This window comes from Cercospora beticola, chromosome 1, assembly GCF_033473495.1.
Source record: "Cercospora beticola chromosome 1, complete sequence".
In the NCBI taxonomy this organism is placed as follows: Eukaryota; Fungi; Ascomycota; class Dothideomycetes; order Mycosphaerellales; family Mycosphaerellaceae; genus Cercospora; species Cercospora beticola.
In genome coordinates this window covers 3,617,558-3,631,436 of record NC_088935.1, presented here as the reverse complement: position 1 = coordinate 3,631,436, position 13,879 = coordinate 3,617,558, and the positions used below count along the sequence as shown (strand labels likewise).

Genomic DNA, 13,879 nt, shown 5'->3' with positions numbered 1-13,879 from the left:
CGACTGCCAGAGGCGGCTTAAGCTTGCGCACGAGAGCCGAGGGCAGCCGCCGTGCCTGGCATGCGTCTATGTAGGAGAGCATATCGCACCTCCCACACCCTTGTGATGGCCGCCATTGCATTGCATGCCCGGGAGACTCTGCGTCCACGTCCGTGACATGCTGCCTCTATCACGCGCACGTTTGTGCCTGCCTTCGCGGGTATGCTCTGGGAGTAGGAGCTACGCTTCCCATCCGCCCAATGCAAGATTAAATGTTCCAACCGACTACGCGACCACGCCGCTGCTGCACCACACGTCCAAGTCGGCCCTCGCGAATCGGGAACTCCCTCAAGAAGCTCGTGATGGTACCACAAGCAGGATCAATCTGTTCCAGGCCATCAACTCTGCTCTCGCCCACGCACTGCGCACCGACAATCGTGTCCTGTTGTTCGGCGAGGACGTGGCCTTCGGTGGGGTGTTCCGCTGCTCCATGAACTTGGCATCAGAATTTGGAGATGGCCGTGTCTTCAATACCCCTCTCAGCGAGCAGGGCATTGTCGGCTTTGCCGTGGGCGCGGCGGTGGAGGGCATGAAGCCAGTAGCCGAAGTGCAGTTCGCCGACTACGTCTATCCTGCTTTCGACCAAATTGTCAACGAAGCGGCGAAGATCCGCTATCGTGCTGGTACTAATGGCGATGCGCAATCCTGCGGAGGTCTCGTCATTCGTATGCCAGCTGGAGGTGTCGGGCATGGCGCCCTGTATCACTCGCAGTCGCCTGAATCGCTCTTCACTCACGTACCTGGCATGAGAGTAGTCATTCCAAGGTCACCCTCTCAGGCCAAAGGGCTCCTTCTGGCCGCGATAGCAAGCCCGGACCCCGTCATCTTCCTGGAGCCGAAAATACTGTATCGAGCGGCCGTAGAACATGTCCCAGCAGAGCCTTACACCCTCCCATTAAGTACGATCGATGTGCTCAAAGAGGGCAGCGATGTCACCATAATATCATACGGAACGCCACTCTACACCTGTCAAAATGCGATAACGGCTGCAGAGAAGGATTTGAAATGCTCCGTAGAGCTGATTGACTTGCGCACCGTATACCCCTGGGACCGCGAAGGAGTCATGAAATCGGTCAACAAAACCGGCCGTTGCATTGTTGTGCACGAAAGCATGGTTAATGCGGGTGTTGGAGCAGAAGTAGCAGCTACTATACAGGAGAAGTGCTTCCTTCGACTCGAAGCGCCAGTGCAACGCGTGGCAGGCTGGTCAACTCATTCTGGACTGGCTTACGAAAAATTCAACATTCCTGACGTTACGCGCGTCTACGATGCGATCAAAACATCTCTGGAATATTAGCCCATCGGGCAGCAGTGGCTTGTTCGCAACTTCACACGTTGAACTCGACTCGCCGCTACGCAGCGTGTACGCTGTCTCCGTAGGTTTTGCTTCGCGATTACGGCAGGCCAACAGAGATGGAGGCTGGGCGAGCAACTACCACAGGTCACACATGACGACCTTTCATACGATGAAAATTGTGACGATGTAGAGCAGCGCTGGCTGCCAAGGCGTCCACTTCGCGAGCAGAAGGCTCCTCGTGAGCGTCCTGTCGTCAGTAAGCAGGGACCACGATCAGAAGCGAGACAGAATGCGGCGAGACGGGCCAGGGAGAGCACCATGGATATCAATCGCATGGCGGCGCCGCCTTCGTGGTTACGCCGTGCATTAAAGTTCGTGTAGTCCATAGATGCAGTATGAATAGCGCCTCGGGCTCGGCATTGAGATTCGCCGGCGCCGACCCGAGCTCGAGCATTACCGCACGTCGCAACGCGCATCACGCTCAGCCATGCCGTTGTCCTCGTCCACCCAGCGATGCCGCCGTCATGTCTCGTGCTGAGAGGTTTGAGGATGAGAAGCGCCGCATCATCGAGTCGTGCTTCTCCAAGCTCGACCCAAACGGGCAGCTGGCGGAGAGCTACATCACGCACATTCGCATCCAGGAAGATGGCTCGTCGCCCTCAGCTCCTCCTCCCCCCGACAGTCCACCGGAGCACAAGAAGCCTCGGCTCATCATAATTGCAGTACGATCTACAGGCCGGGTTCGCATGCACAAGGCGCGCGAGAACAACAATGGAAGCTTCAGCATTGGGAAGACGTGGAACATGGAGGAGCTGTCGTGCATCGAATCATTCGCGAACCCGCCACATCCACCACAAAGCGAGCGTGAGGCGAACCACCGTGCTTGGGCGGGCAGTGTAGGATTTGTCGTAACTATCTCTAAGCCCTACTACTGGCAGGCGGGGACGAGCAAGGAGAAGGACTTCTTCATCGCAAGCGCCGTCAAGATTTACAGGAAATACACCAAAGGTCAGACGCCCGAGCTTCGAGGCTTCGACGATAAGGAGAGGGCTCAAATACTGGGTGCGTTCCCGCCGACGGCGCCATCCTCTGCGCCATCACAGTCGGGACAACAGTCCGCACGTACAACCGGCGACGGATCAGTGCCGCAGCCCCCACAACCACCTTTCGCACAGCGAGAACAGAGCCGAGATGGAAGTCGATATCGGGGCAGCCCAGGACCACCTCCCAGTGTAAGCGATGGCGGCAGGCCTGGCAGCGGTCCGTCTAGTCGACGGCCCTCAGATAGCCCAGCCCGTTTTGGTCCAGGGCCACATGCGCCAGGTGGGCCGCGAGCCTTTGCCAGCACAGAGCAGATTCGCCAGCCGAGTCGGGACGGCCGACCAGAATTGCGGCCTGGGACCTCTCCTGGCCCAGGTCATCGGCAACCAATGCTTGGACAGCAAAACGCCCGAAAGGGCGAACAGCCACCGCCATCACCCGGATTCCCCCCGACGCAACCAGAGCAATTGCCATCGCGCCCGAAGAGTCCCGCGCAGCGTTCACTCCAACAGTCTATCGATGGCGCTTCCGAGGACAGAAAGTTGAGCGACACACCGTCTACAGATGCCACGAAACGAGAAGGAGCAAGCCTCTTCCAGGCTGCACGCGATCGTTACATGAACTATCAATCGCAGACACCTGAACAGACAAGTAAGGCAAGTTCCCCACGCCGCTTGCCACAACTTGACACAAAACCTTCCACGCCAGCGCAAAACGGATCCGCCAAGGCTCCCTCAGACCCACAGCTCCCAACTGCTGTCAGCGAAGACTCTAATGGTATTGACCTTGGCGATGCGGCCGCCGTCGGAGCATTGACGTCGTATTGGGGACCAGGCCACTCGTCCGCCGCTGCTCCAGCTACTGCACTGGATGCTGCACCTAGTCCCACCACCCCTGAGCGATCGAATCGCAGGCCTGCTGCCGAAATCTCAAACAGTATGGAGCTGAGACCTGCTCCTCTGCAAGCGCGACCTACCCAGGAAAGCAATGGGTCTCACGTAGATGCCTCTACACCTCGAGGTAATCTCGTGGAATCGACTCCAGAAGTGAAGCCTCTCCACGTAGGCAAGTCAGAAATGGATCGCTCGTTGACAGGGTCTGGCCCTAGTATGATGCCTTCTCCGCTGCAACCAGCACCTGGTGCCGATCAGCTGGACTCCCCTGACGGCGACATGGACGAGGAGCAGTACAGGCCCGGACTGGGGCCCATGTTCAAAAAGAGGGCCATCGCAGATCGCTTCAAGAAGGCGGCAAACGCAGCTGGCGCGTTCAAGCCTCGTCCTGGTGGGGCAGCCGAGAGAATATTGAAGGCTAAATCGGAACGAGATGGTGAGCCAGACGGTATCACTGGTGTCGTTCCTCGACCTCAGCCGCGGGGGAAGCCGGATGAGAGGCCGTCGACTCCAGTGAACGGAATATCCGATGAGAGCGCTTCGAGGGAGACTCCCCCACGAGTTGAAATCAGCTCGCCAAAGTCTCCGCCCCACATAGAGCACGAGCCTGCTGAAGATATCCAACGCGTTGCAGAATCGAGCGAGCGACCTGCAAATCAGCCAATTCAACCCGTGGAAACGGAGGATGAAGCATCAAATCCGACAATCGAGCAACGACAAGCCCGCCAACCTCAGGTAAAGATCAAACGGCGCAGCGCACATCAAGAACGGTACCTTGCTGCGTTGGGCGTCGATCGATCACTGCTGGAAGACAAGGGACTCGATTTTGAAATGATGCTGACAGAATTTGGCTGGAACAACGACATTCTTCGGCCGAAGCAGCTAAACAATCTTGAAGCCGAGATCCGACGTGAGCAGGGCCGCGTCGAAGCCGGTGCTTGGTTGTCACATGCCGATGCTGCACGCGAAGAGCGCGTAAATCTCGTAGAGTCCTTGCTCGACAAGGCCATTGCGGAGTGCGACGAGCTTGAAGGTCTCCTGACGCTGTACCATGTCGAACTCAGTTCGCTGAACGACGACATTGCTTACATTGAGGCACAGTCGCAAGGTCTGCAGGTGCAGTCCGCGAACCAGAAGCTTTTGCAGTCCGAGCTCCAGACCCTCGTTGACACCATGTCTCTCGACCGACGAGTGATGGAGCCACTGCGTTACGGCGATCTCGGCGACTCCACTGGCCTGGAGGAGATTGAATTCAGCTTGGTGAAGCTGTACCAAGCACTGCTGACTATGGACCCCAAACTACGGTCTAACACTCAGTCTCTGCCGACAGCTCAAGCTGCGGTTGGGGATCACGAGACGGCGGACATGGTAGCTCTGCAGGAGAAGAAAGTCATTTATGATCGGGAGACTGCTGAGTTCTGTCAACGTCTCATGCAATTCCTCGACTCCAGATTCATGACATCGATGAACAGCATCAAGGGCCGTGCCCTGCGCGTAGGTGGAGGCGGGGGGCTAGCGAAGCTACACAGTGAGGTCTTCGGCGAAGTGCGCAGCGCCCTGTGGATGTACAGCCCCATCCTCTTGTTCACAAAGCAACTCAATCCACCGGCTTGGTCAACGCTACTTCGCATGTACCAACAGCGAGCAGGCCCTGTCTACAGAGACACGTTCAGAGAAAACCTGCAGAACTGGAAGCGCGCGGCGCGCACAAGCACGGGTGACGAGGTGGACATCCTGTTCACGTCTCTTGAGAAGGAAGACCCGACTGCTGGTGGCTTGACATCTACAGCTCGAAAGCTCACCGTGAAGCGGTCTCAGACTTTGGCTAAGACATTCCGCAGTGCGACTGGCGACAAACATACCACGAGCGAGCACAAGCAGCCAGGCGCCATCATGCGCGCTCAAGCCTTCGCTGGCGCCGTGGACGAGATGGCGCCACTGATCAATCGGGAACAGAATTTCATCGTCGACTTCTTTCACCTCAGCTCGATGGAAAGCATGGACTTTATTGACGCCGTGCAGTCATCACCACCAGCCGCTCGACTCGGCACGAATCTGCTGGAAAGGAAGCCCGTAGAGCCCAACCGAGAAGCAGCCGGCCTTGTCACGAGCGCAATGCTCAAAATTTTCGACTTTTTCCTCGCCGAAACAAAGGCCATGCAGGACTGGGCTGTCGCAGATGACCCAGTGCAAGCCGTTGGCGTGCTGGCCACGTTATGTCGACATGCATACTACCTTCAAGACAGTAACCAAGATTATCTCCTCCAACTACTCGACAATCTTGCGGAGAGTCTAAGGACTCGACTGAGCAGATTTGTAGACGAGCAAATTCGAGCGATCGAGGACACGAAGGTCAAGATCAAGAAGCGCAAGGGCGTCATTGCTTTTATGAAAATCTTTCCTCATTTCTCCGCCGCGGTGGAGAACACATTCTCCGCAGTAGCCGGGCCCGACTACGACGGTCCTGCACCATGCGTTGCGGAAGTGAGGAAAATCATCGACGAGGCGTACGAAAAGCTCAACCGAACCATGTTTGACAGCCTGAAGGTGATTGCCAAAGAGAGTCCGGTTGCTGGGAACACAGCCAGCAAGCAGGCGCACACCGGTACCGATGATCCCGAGGATAAAGAGATGCTCAACTACCACATCCTTCTTATCGAGAACATGAACCACTACGTTGAGGAAGTCGACGATGGCGGGCGAGACGGCGTACTCGCAGAATGGAAAGGCAGAGCTCTAACAGAGAGAGCGGAGGCGCTGGAAGCATATGTGTCTCGCGTGATTCGTCGACCTCTAGGCAAGCTTCTGGTAAGATCAAGGCCTTTATCAATGAGCGGAATGCTTTACTGACATGATGCAGGACTACTTAGAATCCGCCGAATCGATCCTCGCCACGCAACAAGGGAGCGCAACAGCACTGTCCACGCGACCATCGTATTCGCGGAAGGCGATGCGCACGCTACTTTCAGCGCACGATAGCAAAGAAGTGCGACGTGGCATCGACACACTGCGCAAGCGAATCGACAAGCACTTTGGCGAAGCCGACGAAGAACAACTATCCCGTGGACTGGTCACGTTTGTCTGCAAGGAATGCGAACGCAACTACGAATCGGTTCTAGAGCGGCTCGAGAGACTGGTCGAGGACGTTTATCCTCGAACAGAAGGGGAGAAGGATGTGGTTGTTGATTTCACCAAGGCAGATATTCAAGCCGGTTTCAGACGATGAAGCATTTAACTTGCGTGTACAGTTAAGCGATGTATATACCATTCACAGACAGAGCATTGCGGGTGTCTTGCTGTGCTTTTGTGCTATCTCTCGGCATCACGTCAATCCTTGAGGGTCCACGCCTGGTTGAAAACATAAGGTGCACGACTCCAGGACAACGCTGCAACACGCCTCACGCTGACAGGCGAGTTTCCGGCACTTACACAGCTGATGTGGTGTACAAGCCGTTCAGCGTGACTATTGGGTCAGACACGTTTTTTGGGCGCCATCGCTGGGGAGCGATACCAGGTGTAACGCTGTTGACAAAGTTGGCAGGCGTCCAATGGCGGGAGGATGGAGGCGAGACTGGGCGGATTTCCTTCACGTCATCAAGGCAGAAGGTTCAAGTTCAATGCGAATGCGCTCCATGGTCGCAGTGGGCTGGCGATAAGATGCCTGCCTGTCTGGTTGTCTGGATGTTTGTTGATCTGGACGTTGTTAGTGCAATCTGGCGTGTGGCTGCCATGGCTGCCTGGCTGGCTGATGGACCGTTACGATGCACGTCACATCGGCACCAAGCAAGCACAGAAGCAACAATGCCGACACCAGCACGAAGTGTTCGTCCGTTACCTCCGAGGTGGACAAGAGGAAGAGAGAGCACACTCATCATCGACTCACGCGCGCGGTGACTCGAATGGAGCTCGTTTCGGCGCCGACAGAGCTGCGAACGCTGCACGGTGTCTTGCGTCTTGCGTGCTGCATTGGTGGTGGCTTGGCTTGGACAAGTTGGCGGCCTCAGAGTGGCGGAGCAAGTGTAGAGATATTCCGTTGCGCCAAGGATTTTCCTGCAGTACGTGGGCACACCGTAAGGATGGGGCCTGTTACGAGCTAGCTCCATAGTAGTATAGTGCCTACGAGTCTGAGCGCATCAATCCCACTTGACCGCGCACAGCTTCCAACCCTGACCCTATCAAACGCTTAATCCGCACGTACAGCCTCGTAAGGCTGTACATGCGATTCGATTAACAAGAGTAGGCGAAGCTGCCTTGGTCACCCCGGCCGCCGCCCACACAGAATCCTTCCGCACACCCTCTCCGTCTCAGAAGCGTTTGGACATCGAGCCTGGTGGTGCCTGGGAGCTCGACCAGCCCCATGCGCTCAGCGCCCTCCTGCTGCCGCTGCTATGCTACTGCGGCCGCCTGGGAACGATGGGTCACGTCCAGTAGTCCTGCCTCTCCAGCAAGTATATCTCCCTCGCCCTTGCCTGCTCTCGTTGCCTTCTGTCCTGAGTCGATCATTGAACATCGACCATACTACTCAGCGTCTACCTCAGCCTTACCACTACTGATCTTCACCTATCATCATGTCGTCGCGTCGCCCCACCCTGCGGCCCGTCGTGGTCGAGGTGCAGCCCGACGCTGTGCCCACCACAACCAACAATGTCTCTACGCCCAACAGCCCAGCTTCACCACCCAAATCAGTGCGCTTTGCACCAACAAACAACAGCTCTCGTCCCCTATCCACCGTCGAAGCCTGGAGTCTCTACAACTACGAACTACATGCCCGGTCCTGTCCCACATGCTACCGCGCCAAAGTCTCCCGCCTATGCGACACAGGCTATGCGCTGAGCCAAGACGTCGCCTGCCACATCTTCTCTCGAGAAGGCGACATCTACGCCGTAAAGAAGGATAGCAGCACAAACTCTCTCGTACGAGTCGAAATCCCTCATGGCTACTCTCAACTGCGACATCTCCTGCGCTCGACGGAACGAGCTTTGCGCAAACATAGCTTGTCGTCTACGCCAGCAGTGCCAACCAACGATTACACGCGCGTCTACCCAATTTCATCAACACGACGCACGTATCAACCTGACGCGATCATCGAACCAGCGTCAAGCGATCAGACACATCGCCGCAAACATCGACACCGTTACTCAACCATAGTGGCAAATGACGGCCTAGAGAACGTCTCCATCAGGCCCATGCCTATGCCAACGCCTTCCACAGAGCGACGTGGAACACTATACGAACGCGAAGCGCAACGACGTAAAGACAGTGTACGCATCGAAGTCCGAGAACCCGATGTCAAAGATCTTGAACGAAGGTATCGACGACATTCCATCTGGTTATGATGAATGAATGAAGGAATTTGTATACGCTGCGCGATCGGGTCGAATTTCGATACCACGGTTGTGCTTGCTTTCACTTCGCGAGATACCCGCAGACTGTGTTGCCACTTTGCATGGCTAGTCTCTTTCTATCGTCTAATCTAATGATTTTCTCTTTCCTTCAAGCGAAGGATGATCATACTTCAAAGTCCCATCCTGCCTTCCATAAACAAAGATTGCGCTTTTTGCCTCATACACTTTCGCAAGCCCCATCAACGCCGACGAGACCAAGTGGTGAATATCACTGCAAACGCCACTAATCAAACCCAATAATCCGCACAAGCTTTGTCCCAGTGTCCATCATTTCCCTCTGAATGAAACTCCCGCTGATGAAAATGACCTTTGAAAGATTGACTCCTAGTTTATTGGACTCCAAAAAAGAAAACGCTTGGAAACAACGCTCGAATCATACTCGTCCGCCGGCTACTCGTCGATCGGCGCAGGTTCCACTAACTTCTTGCGCGGAGAATTCGCAATCTCGCATCTTCGTCGTGTAAATTTGATCGTGGCTGGGAAGTGCCACTCGTACCATTTATATTCATCGCTGCCAAAGGTGCAGTGAGATGCGTGTCTCCGCCTCGCATGTGCGCCGCGCTAGGTCTTTGAACGGGGCTAGGCGGCCGAGAAGTAGCTTCCATATACGAAGGCGGTCCATCAGTGAACGGTGTCACGGCGCCAGGCGTTCTCAGCGCAGCACCGTATGATGGCACGCGAGACAGATCGTTCAGGTCGTAGTCCCGGCTGTGAAGACTCGTGGAGTGTGCATGCTCATCGCCCGAAGTCCGTCGGGACATGGGTGCGCTCGAGTGTGGAGAGCTACCGGTAGTTGGAAAGTACGACCCACTGCGTACCGGCGGCGTGTAACGATATGCACGCTCAGGAGAGTGATCGCTCGAATCGATAAATCCAGGCGCGGGTGAGTTGCCTCCGGAAGGACTGTGATGGCTCGAAGTAGCTGACGCCCGATATCCGTTCACATGCCCGTCTTCCTGCAGATTCACCAATCGCGAATGCAACAGATGAGGCATTGCACTGCCGTGGAGAGAAGCAGGATCGCCATCAGCCAGGCCATTGAGCGACAGCACGTTCTCATGAGAGCCCCTTCGACTCTGCGCATACAGTCCGGCAGGTGTTCCAGGACCACTTCCGGCTCTACTCATGAAGCCGCTCACATCAATGTCGCTGTACATCTGATCGAGCTGATGTCGCCCATACTCGGGTGGAGCCACAACAACAGTTTCGGTACTGTTGAGCTCGGCGTCTGAAACACCGCTCATGTTCGCACTCACCTCGTTCCTCTCATCCACGGGTAGATTGGGTGAGATGAACAGCTTCACGGGCAATCGACAGACGAGCTGTGAGACATGGCCCTCTGGATTGTGTATATTCACCATGAGCTTGAATCGGTGCGTGATGTTAATGCTATGATTGTCCACATCTTGTCTGCACACATTGAGGGACTTCGGCAGCGGTAGCGTGGCCTTGAACTTGTACATCTCGTCGGCCATGGTGGGATTGTCAAGAGTCTCATCCTCGTACATTATTCTTGAATGTTCGGGGAAGTCCATGTCCGCCTAGTGAGAAGTCAGTATCTTGTCAATTTGACAGATCGCTACACGCGATGGCTCGGGATCTGTGGTCGAGCACAGCTTCGACGCACCTTGGCTACCTCCGACTCCTCGGTTTTCGATCGATCTCCCCGGATGTCTGGAACTTCAGTGGCCTGGATGCGTTTCACAACCGTTTCCATCAGTCGCAGCTCTACCTTGCCTAGCCGCAGGCCCTTCTTGATAGGGGAAAGCTCGACGTCAGCCGTGATGGACGTGCCGAACACCACGGCATCCGTGGGGATGGAAATGCTGTACGAAATCTTGTTTGCCCATATGTCGGCATTGACTCTCGACCGCGTCATCTCCATCGAGTCCTGACCCAAGGTACGCACGATACGAATGTGCTCCTGGGCAGTGATATCCTTGGCATTCCATCCTGGCCGTGAGACGCTGGCGTGCAAATGATAGGCAATGTAGGTCTCGCGCAAGCCTTCTACACTCTCGGGCATCGACGGCGACAGCTCAAACTCAAAGGGCCAATCCAGCGTGCCGGCTTTGACCTTGTGCGCACTCTCGATGCCTAGACGCTGCTCTTGATTCCAAAAAACGCGCTTGTCGACGACCTCGCCGGCCGAGATGCCGCCCATGTACCACCACGAGATCTTACGCTTGCCCTCCAGCCGCACCTTGGGCTTCAGGATGCTCATGGCCTCAGGCGTATGCAGCCGGACGATACCCTGCAGCTTGACCGTCTGTGCCTCATGCTCGTTCCCATGGAAGACGACGAAGCGCACGTCCGGCAGAATCTCCAGCCATGGCTTGTTCTGGTGTCGCGGCGTTGCTCCGCTGCTGCTGCCCACGTGGTGGATGCGCGAGGAGATCATGCTGGACAGACGAGGGGGCTGCGGGCGCCGGCTCGGCCACTACTCAAAACGGCATCAATTCGACGAGAGCGGAGGGTGGTGAGGGGGCGGGAGGTTCGGAGGAATGAGCAATGACAGAGAAGCGTGGACGGGCAGTGTTTGGCAGCACGCAAGTCTCGCGCGCAGCTATGTATGGACACAAAATGCAGGGTAGTGGCGTGACGCAGTCGCTCTTATCTCGACTTCCCAAACTTTTGATGGCGCCGTAGTACGTCCGGCGCGCTGCCCACTCTGGTCATCCCGCGCTGTCGCGGCTCCTGTGGATGGGGCTGCACGTCGTGATAAGAAGTGGCAGTGAAAGGAAGTGGATTGTGCTACCATCTAACATGCCATCGTCTGCTCGTTAACAAGACATGTACAAAGAAAAATTGCAGCCACAACCGCGCGTGAACGATGACGCCACAGCGGTAGTCTATCGCTCGCAGCAGCTGCAGCAGATCTGAGCATGCAGCAGACGCGCTAGAAGCTCTTGAGTGCGCCGCTAGCACGAACCATCATCCCGACGCCTGGACGTCGGCACTACTGTTACAGCAATGGCGTGGTCCTCAACGTAAAACTCATCACCGCTGCGCAACTCGTCGACCTGGGAACACGATTGCGCCGCGAGCACGACCCTCCTCTCGCCATGGATGTGTACATATTGCGGTCGGGCTGACATGGCCTCATCTCTCATGTGAGCCGGGCTCTTGTGCAACCACATCACGACCCATCGGTGGGCCGCTGCCATTCTCGAATATGTCCTGTGATGTTCGTGGTCAGCGAATCGCCCGACAGCCCCGCAGCCAAAGATGCACTCACCGTCTTTGCATGAGGTGATGATACTATCGGCTTCGAAGCCCAGCCAACACAGAGGGTGCTCGTCGATGCTCTTGGACATGACAGGCGGCAGCACAGCCGTGCTCGCTTTCGAGTCAACCGGATGTACAACCTCAGCATCTTCTGTGCTCTCCGCCGTAGGGACCTGCGTGAGGTTGGAATTGCTCCTGAATCGGCCAGCAGTCACTGAGCTCTGTTTCCGGTCCCCAGGCACATGGCTCGAAATGCTACCGCGCGCTCTCATGGCCTTGGGGCGCCCAAGCATGCCTACTGAGAAATCCCAGAGCAAGAGTCGGCAGTCCTCGCCCACGCTTCCAAATCGATAGTTCCTCTCGTCACACCTCCACGGATCGAACTTCACGTCCGTGACCCACGAATGATGTCCAATGCATCTCGCCACCAGCGCCCGTTCGGCGAGGGACCAGATACTGACCAAGTCGTCTTGACCACCTGACAGGACGTATCTGCCGTCAGGCGACCATGTCACGCACAATAGTCCGCCTGTCCTAAAGATCAGCGCATGCAAGCTAGATGGGGTCTGTGCCTCGAAACTCACCATAATAGGCACGATGAACGTCGAGCACCTTCTCGTTGATGTAATCAATAATAGTCAGGCAGCCATCATCACTGACGGCGGCCAGCAGCTGTCCATCGGGCGAGAACGCGATGTCGTTGATCTTCATATTGGACACCTTCCACGCCGCCACTGGGTTGCTTTTCTGGTTACGTGATTGCACCGATTTGCGGACGCGAAGCAGATCGTGCGCTGCGCCACCTGTCGTTTCCTGAGAAGTGCTCTCCTCGGGCACGAATTCCGCATCTTCCTTCTCCTTGTCATATACCACAAGGGTTCCATCAGTGTGTGCGGCCACAAAGTAATTCTCCTTGTTAGGAAGCCAACGTATGCAAACCACCGGAGATGGATTGATCATGCCGTTCTTGTTCAGTCGAGCGTACTTTTGTGACATGGGCTCGTACCACATGATATCGCTGGTGTTGAAGCCCAGCACCACGTCTAGGTGAGTGGTCGATCTGGTCAATGGGTTTACGTCATGGCACAGCGCATGTGCTTTGGTGAAGAGCACTTTGGTCAGATTCTCAACCTTGATGGGAGACGAGAGGTCCAGCCACATAAAGGCGCGGTTCACGTTGGCAAAAGCGAATAGGCCATCGGTGGATCGTTCGCTCAGCCGCTTCTGCAGCGATTCGTGAGGTATGACCCTGGACACATAGGATGAATTGGACTTGACAATGTTATTCTTCGGCTTGGCCTTCTGATCCTTCTTTGCCTTGGGGTTAACAGCCGCGGCAAGAGCTGGATTGCCGTCGCCAAAGGTGGGAACTTGATTGTAATAAGAATGCGAGCCAAAGCCATTCGCCGTGGAGCCTGCATCGCTCTTGGGGCTATGAACCTCTTCCTGGATGCTTGGAGGAACCTGTGACCGAGTGCTCTGTGTGGTAATGGTGCGAAAGAGGTTCTGCGAAGGCGGCCGACGTGGTTCAATAATCGCAATGGAAAGCTTCGCCCCGGTGGTTGGAGGTCCGGCGATGGTTGCCAGCGGATTGTTATTCGGTTGCGGCGCATCGCTGGGGTGCGGCGGCGGCGTGGCTAGATGCAGGTCGTCCTTGAGGACATACGTGCCCTCTCCAAGCACGAGCTGATACTCCGGGCCCGTTGGATGCTCGAGCGTGTTGTTGGTTTCCAGTAGAGGCCCGCCACCGGGCATGCCCGTATAGAGGTTGCCATTGGGATATCGCGGCGGCGGCGGAAGGACAAACATGGTTGTGAATGCTCGCGGACTATGAATGCAGACGACACCGTTCAGCACACGAGTCAAGCTCTACTGTGAACCCCCACCGAGTCGCTCTCGATTGTCGGACGAATGAGCGTCCGTCCTTCCTGCTGCTTTCGGAGTTGTCGCTTCTTCGAAAGTGGTCCGTCCCAGCC

The 13,879-nt window shown here is 56.1% G+C and overlaps 5 protein-coding genes across 5 annotated transcripts; 3 read left to right on the top strand and 2 right to left on the bottom strand.

The window, feature by feature from the left end:
- Positions 1–157: 157 nt before the first annotated feature.
- On the top strand, positions 158–1,336 carry RHO25_001479 (uncharacterized protein; the record flags this gene model as incomplete). Its single annotated transcript, XM_023594088.2, has 1 exon — positions 158–1,336. The coding sequence occupies one exon, from the start codon at positions 158–160 to the stop codon at positions 1,334–1,336; it is 1,179 nt and encodes a 392-aa protein (XP_023458737.2).
- A 524-nt stretch (positions 1,337–1,860) lies between these two features.
- On the top strand, positions 1,861–6,496 carry RHO25_001478 (uncharacterized protein; the record flags this gene model as incomplete). The annotated part of the gene is made up of 2 exons (XM_023594087.2): positions 1,861–6,078; positions 6,131–6,496. The coding sequence occupies 2 exons, from the start codon at positions 1,861–1,863 to the stop codon at positions 6,494–6,496; spliced, it is 4,584 nt and encodes a 1,527-aa protein (XP_023459946.1).
- A 1,342-nt stretch (positions 6,497–7,838) lies between these two features.
- RHO25_001477 (uncharacterized protein) lies at positions 7,839–8,606 on the top strand (the record flags this gene model as incomplete). The annotated part of the gene is made up of 1 exon (XM_023594086.2): positions 7,839–8,606. The coding sequence occupies one exon, from the start codon at positions 7,839–7,841 to the stop codon at positions 8,604–8,606; it is 768 nt and encodes a 255-aa protein (XP_023459952.1).
- A 485-nt stretch (positions 8,607–9,091) lies between these two features.
- Positions 9,092–11,076, bottom strand: RHO25_001476 (uncharacterized protein; the record flags this gene model as incomplete). The annotated part of the gene is made up of 2 exons (XM_023594085.2): positions 9,092–10,216; positions 10,303–11,076. The coding sequence occupies 2 exons, from the start codon at positions 11,074–11,076 to the stop codon at positions 9,092–9,094; spliced, it is 1,899 nt and encodes a 632-aa protein (XP_023458739.1).
- Positions 11,077–11,814: 738 nt separating this feature from the next.
- On the bottom strand, positions 11,815–13,712 carry RHO25_001475 (uncharacterized protein; the record flags this gene model as incomplete). The annotated part of the gene is made up of 3 exons (XM_023594084.2): positions 11,815–11,855; positions 11,914–12,432; positions 12,488–13,712. The coding sequence occupies 3 exons, from the start codon at positions 13,710–13,712 to the stop codon at positions 11,815–11,817; spliced, it is 1,785 nt and encodes a 594-aa protein (XP_023459928.1).
- Between the last annotated feature and the right edge of the window lie 167 nt (positions 13,713–13,879).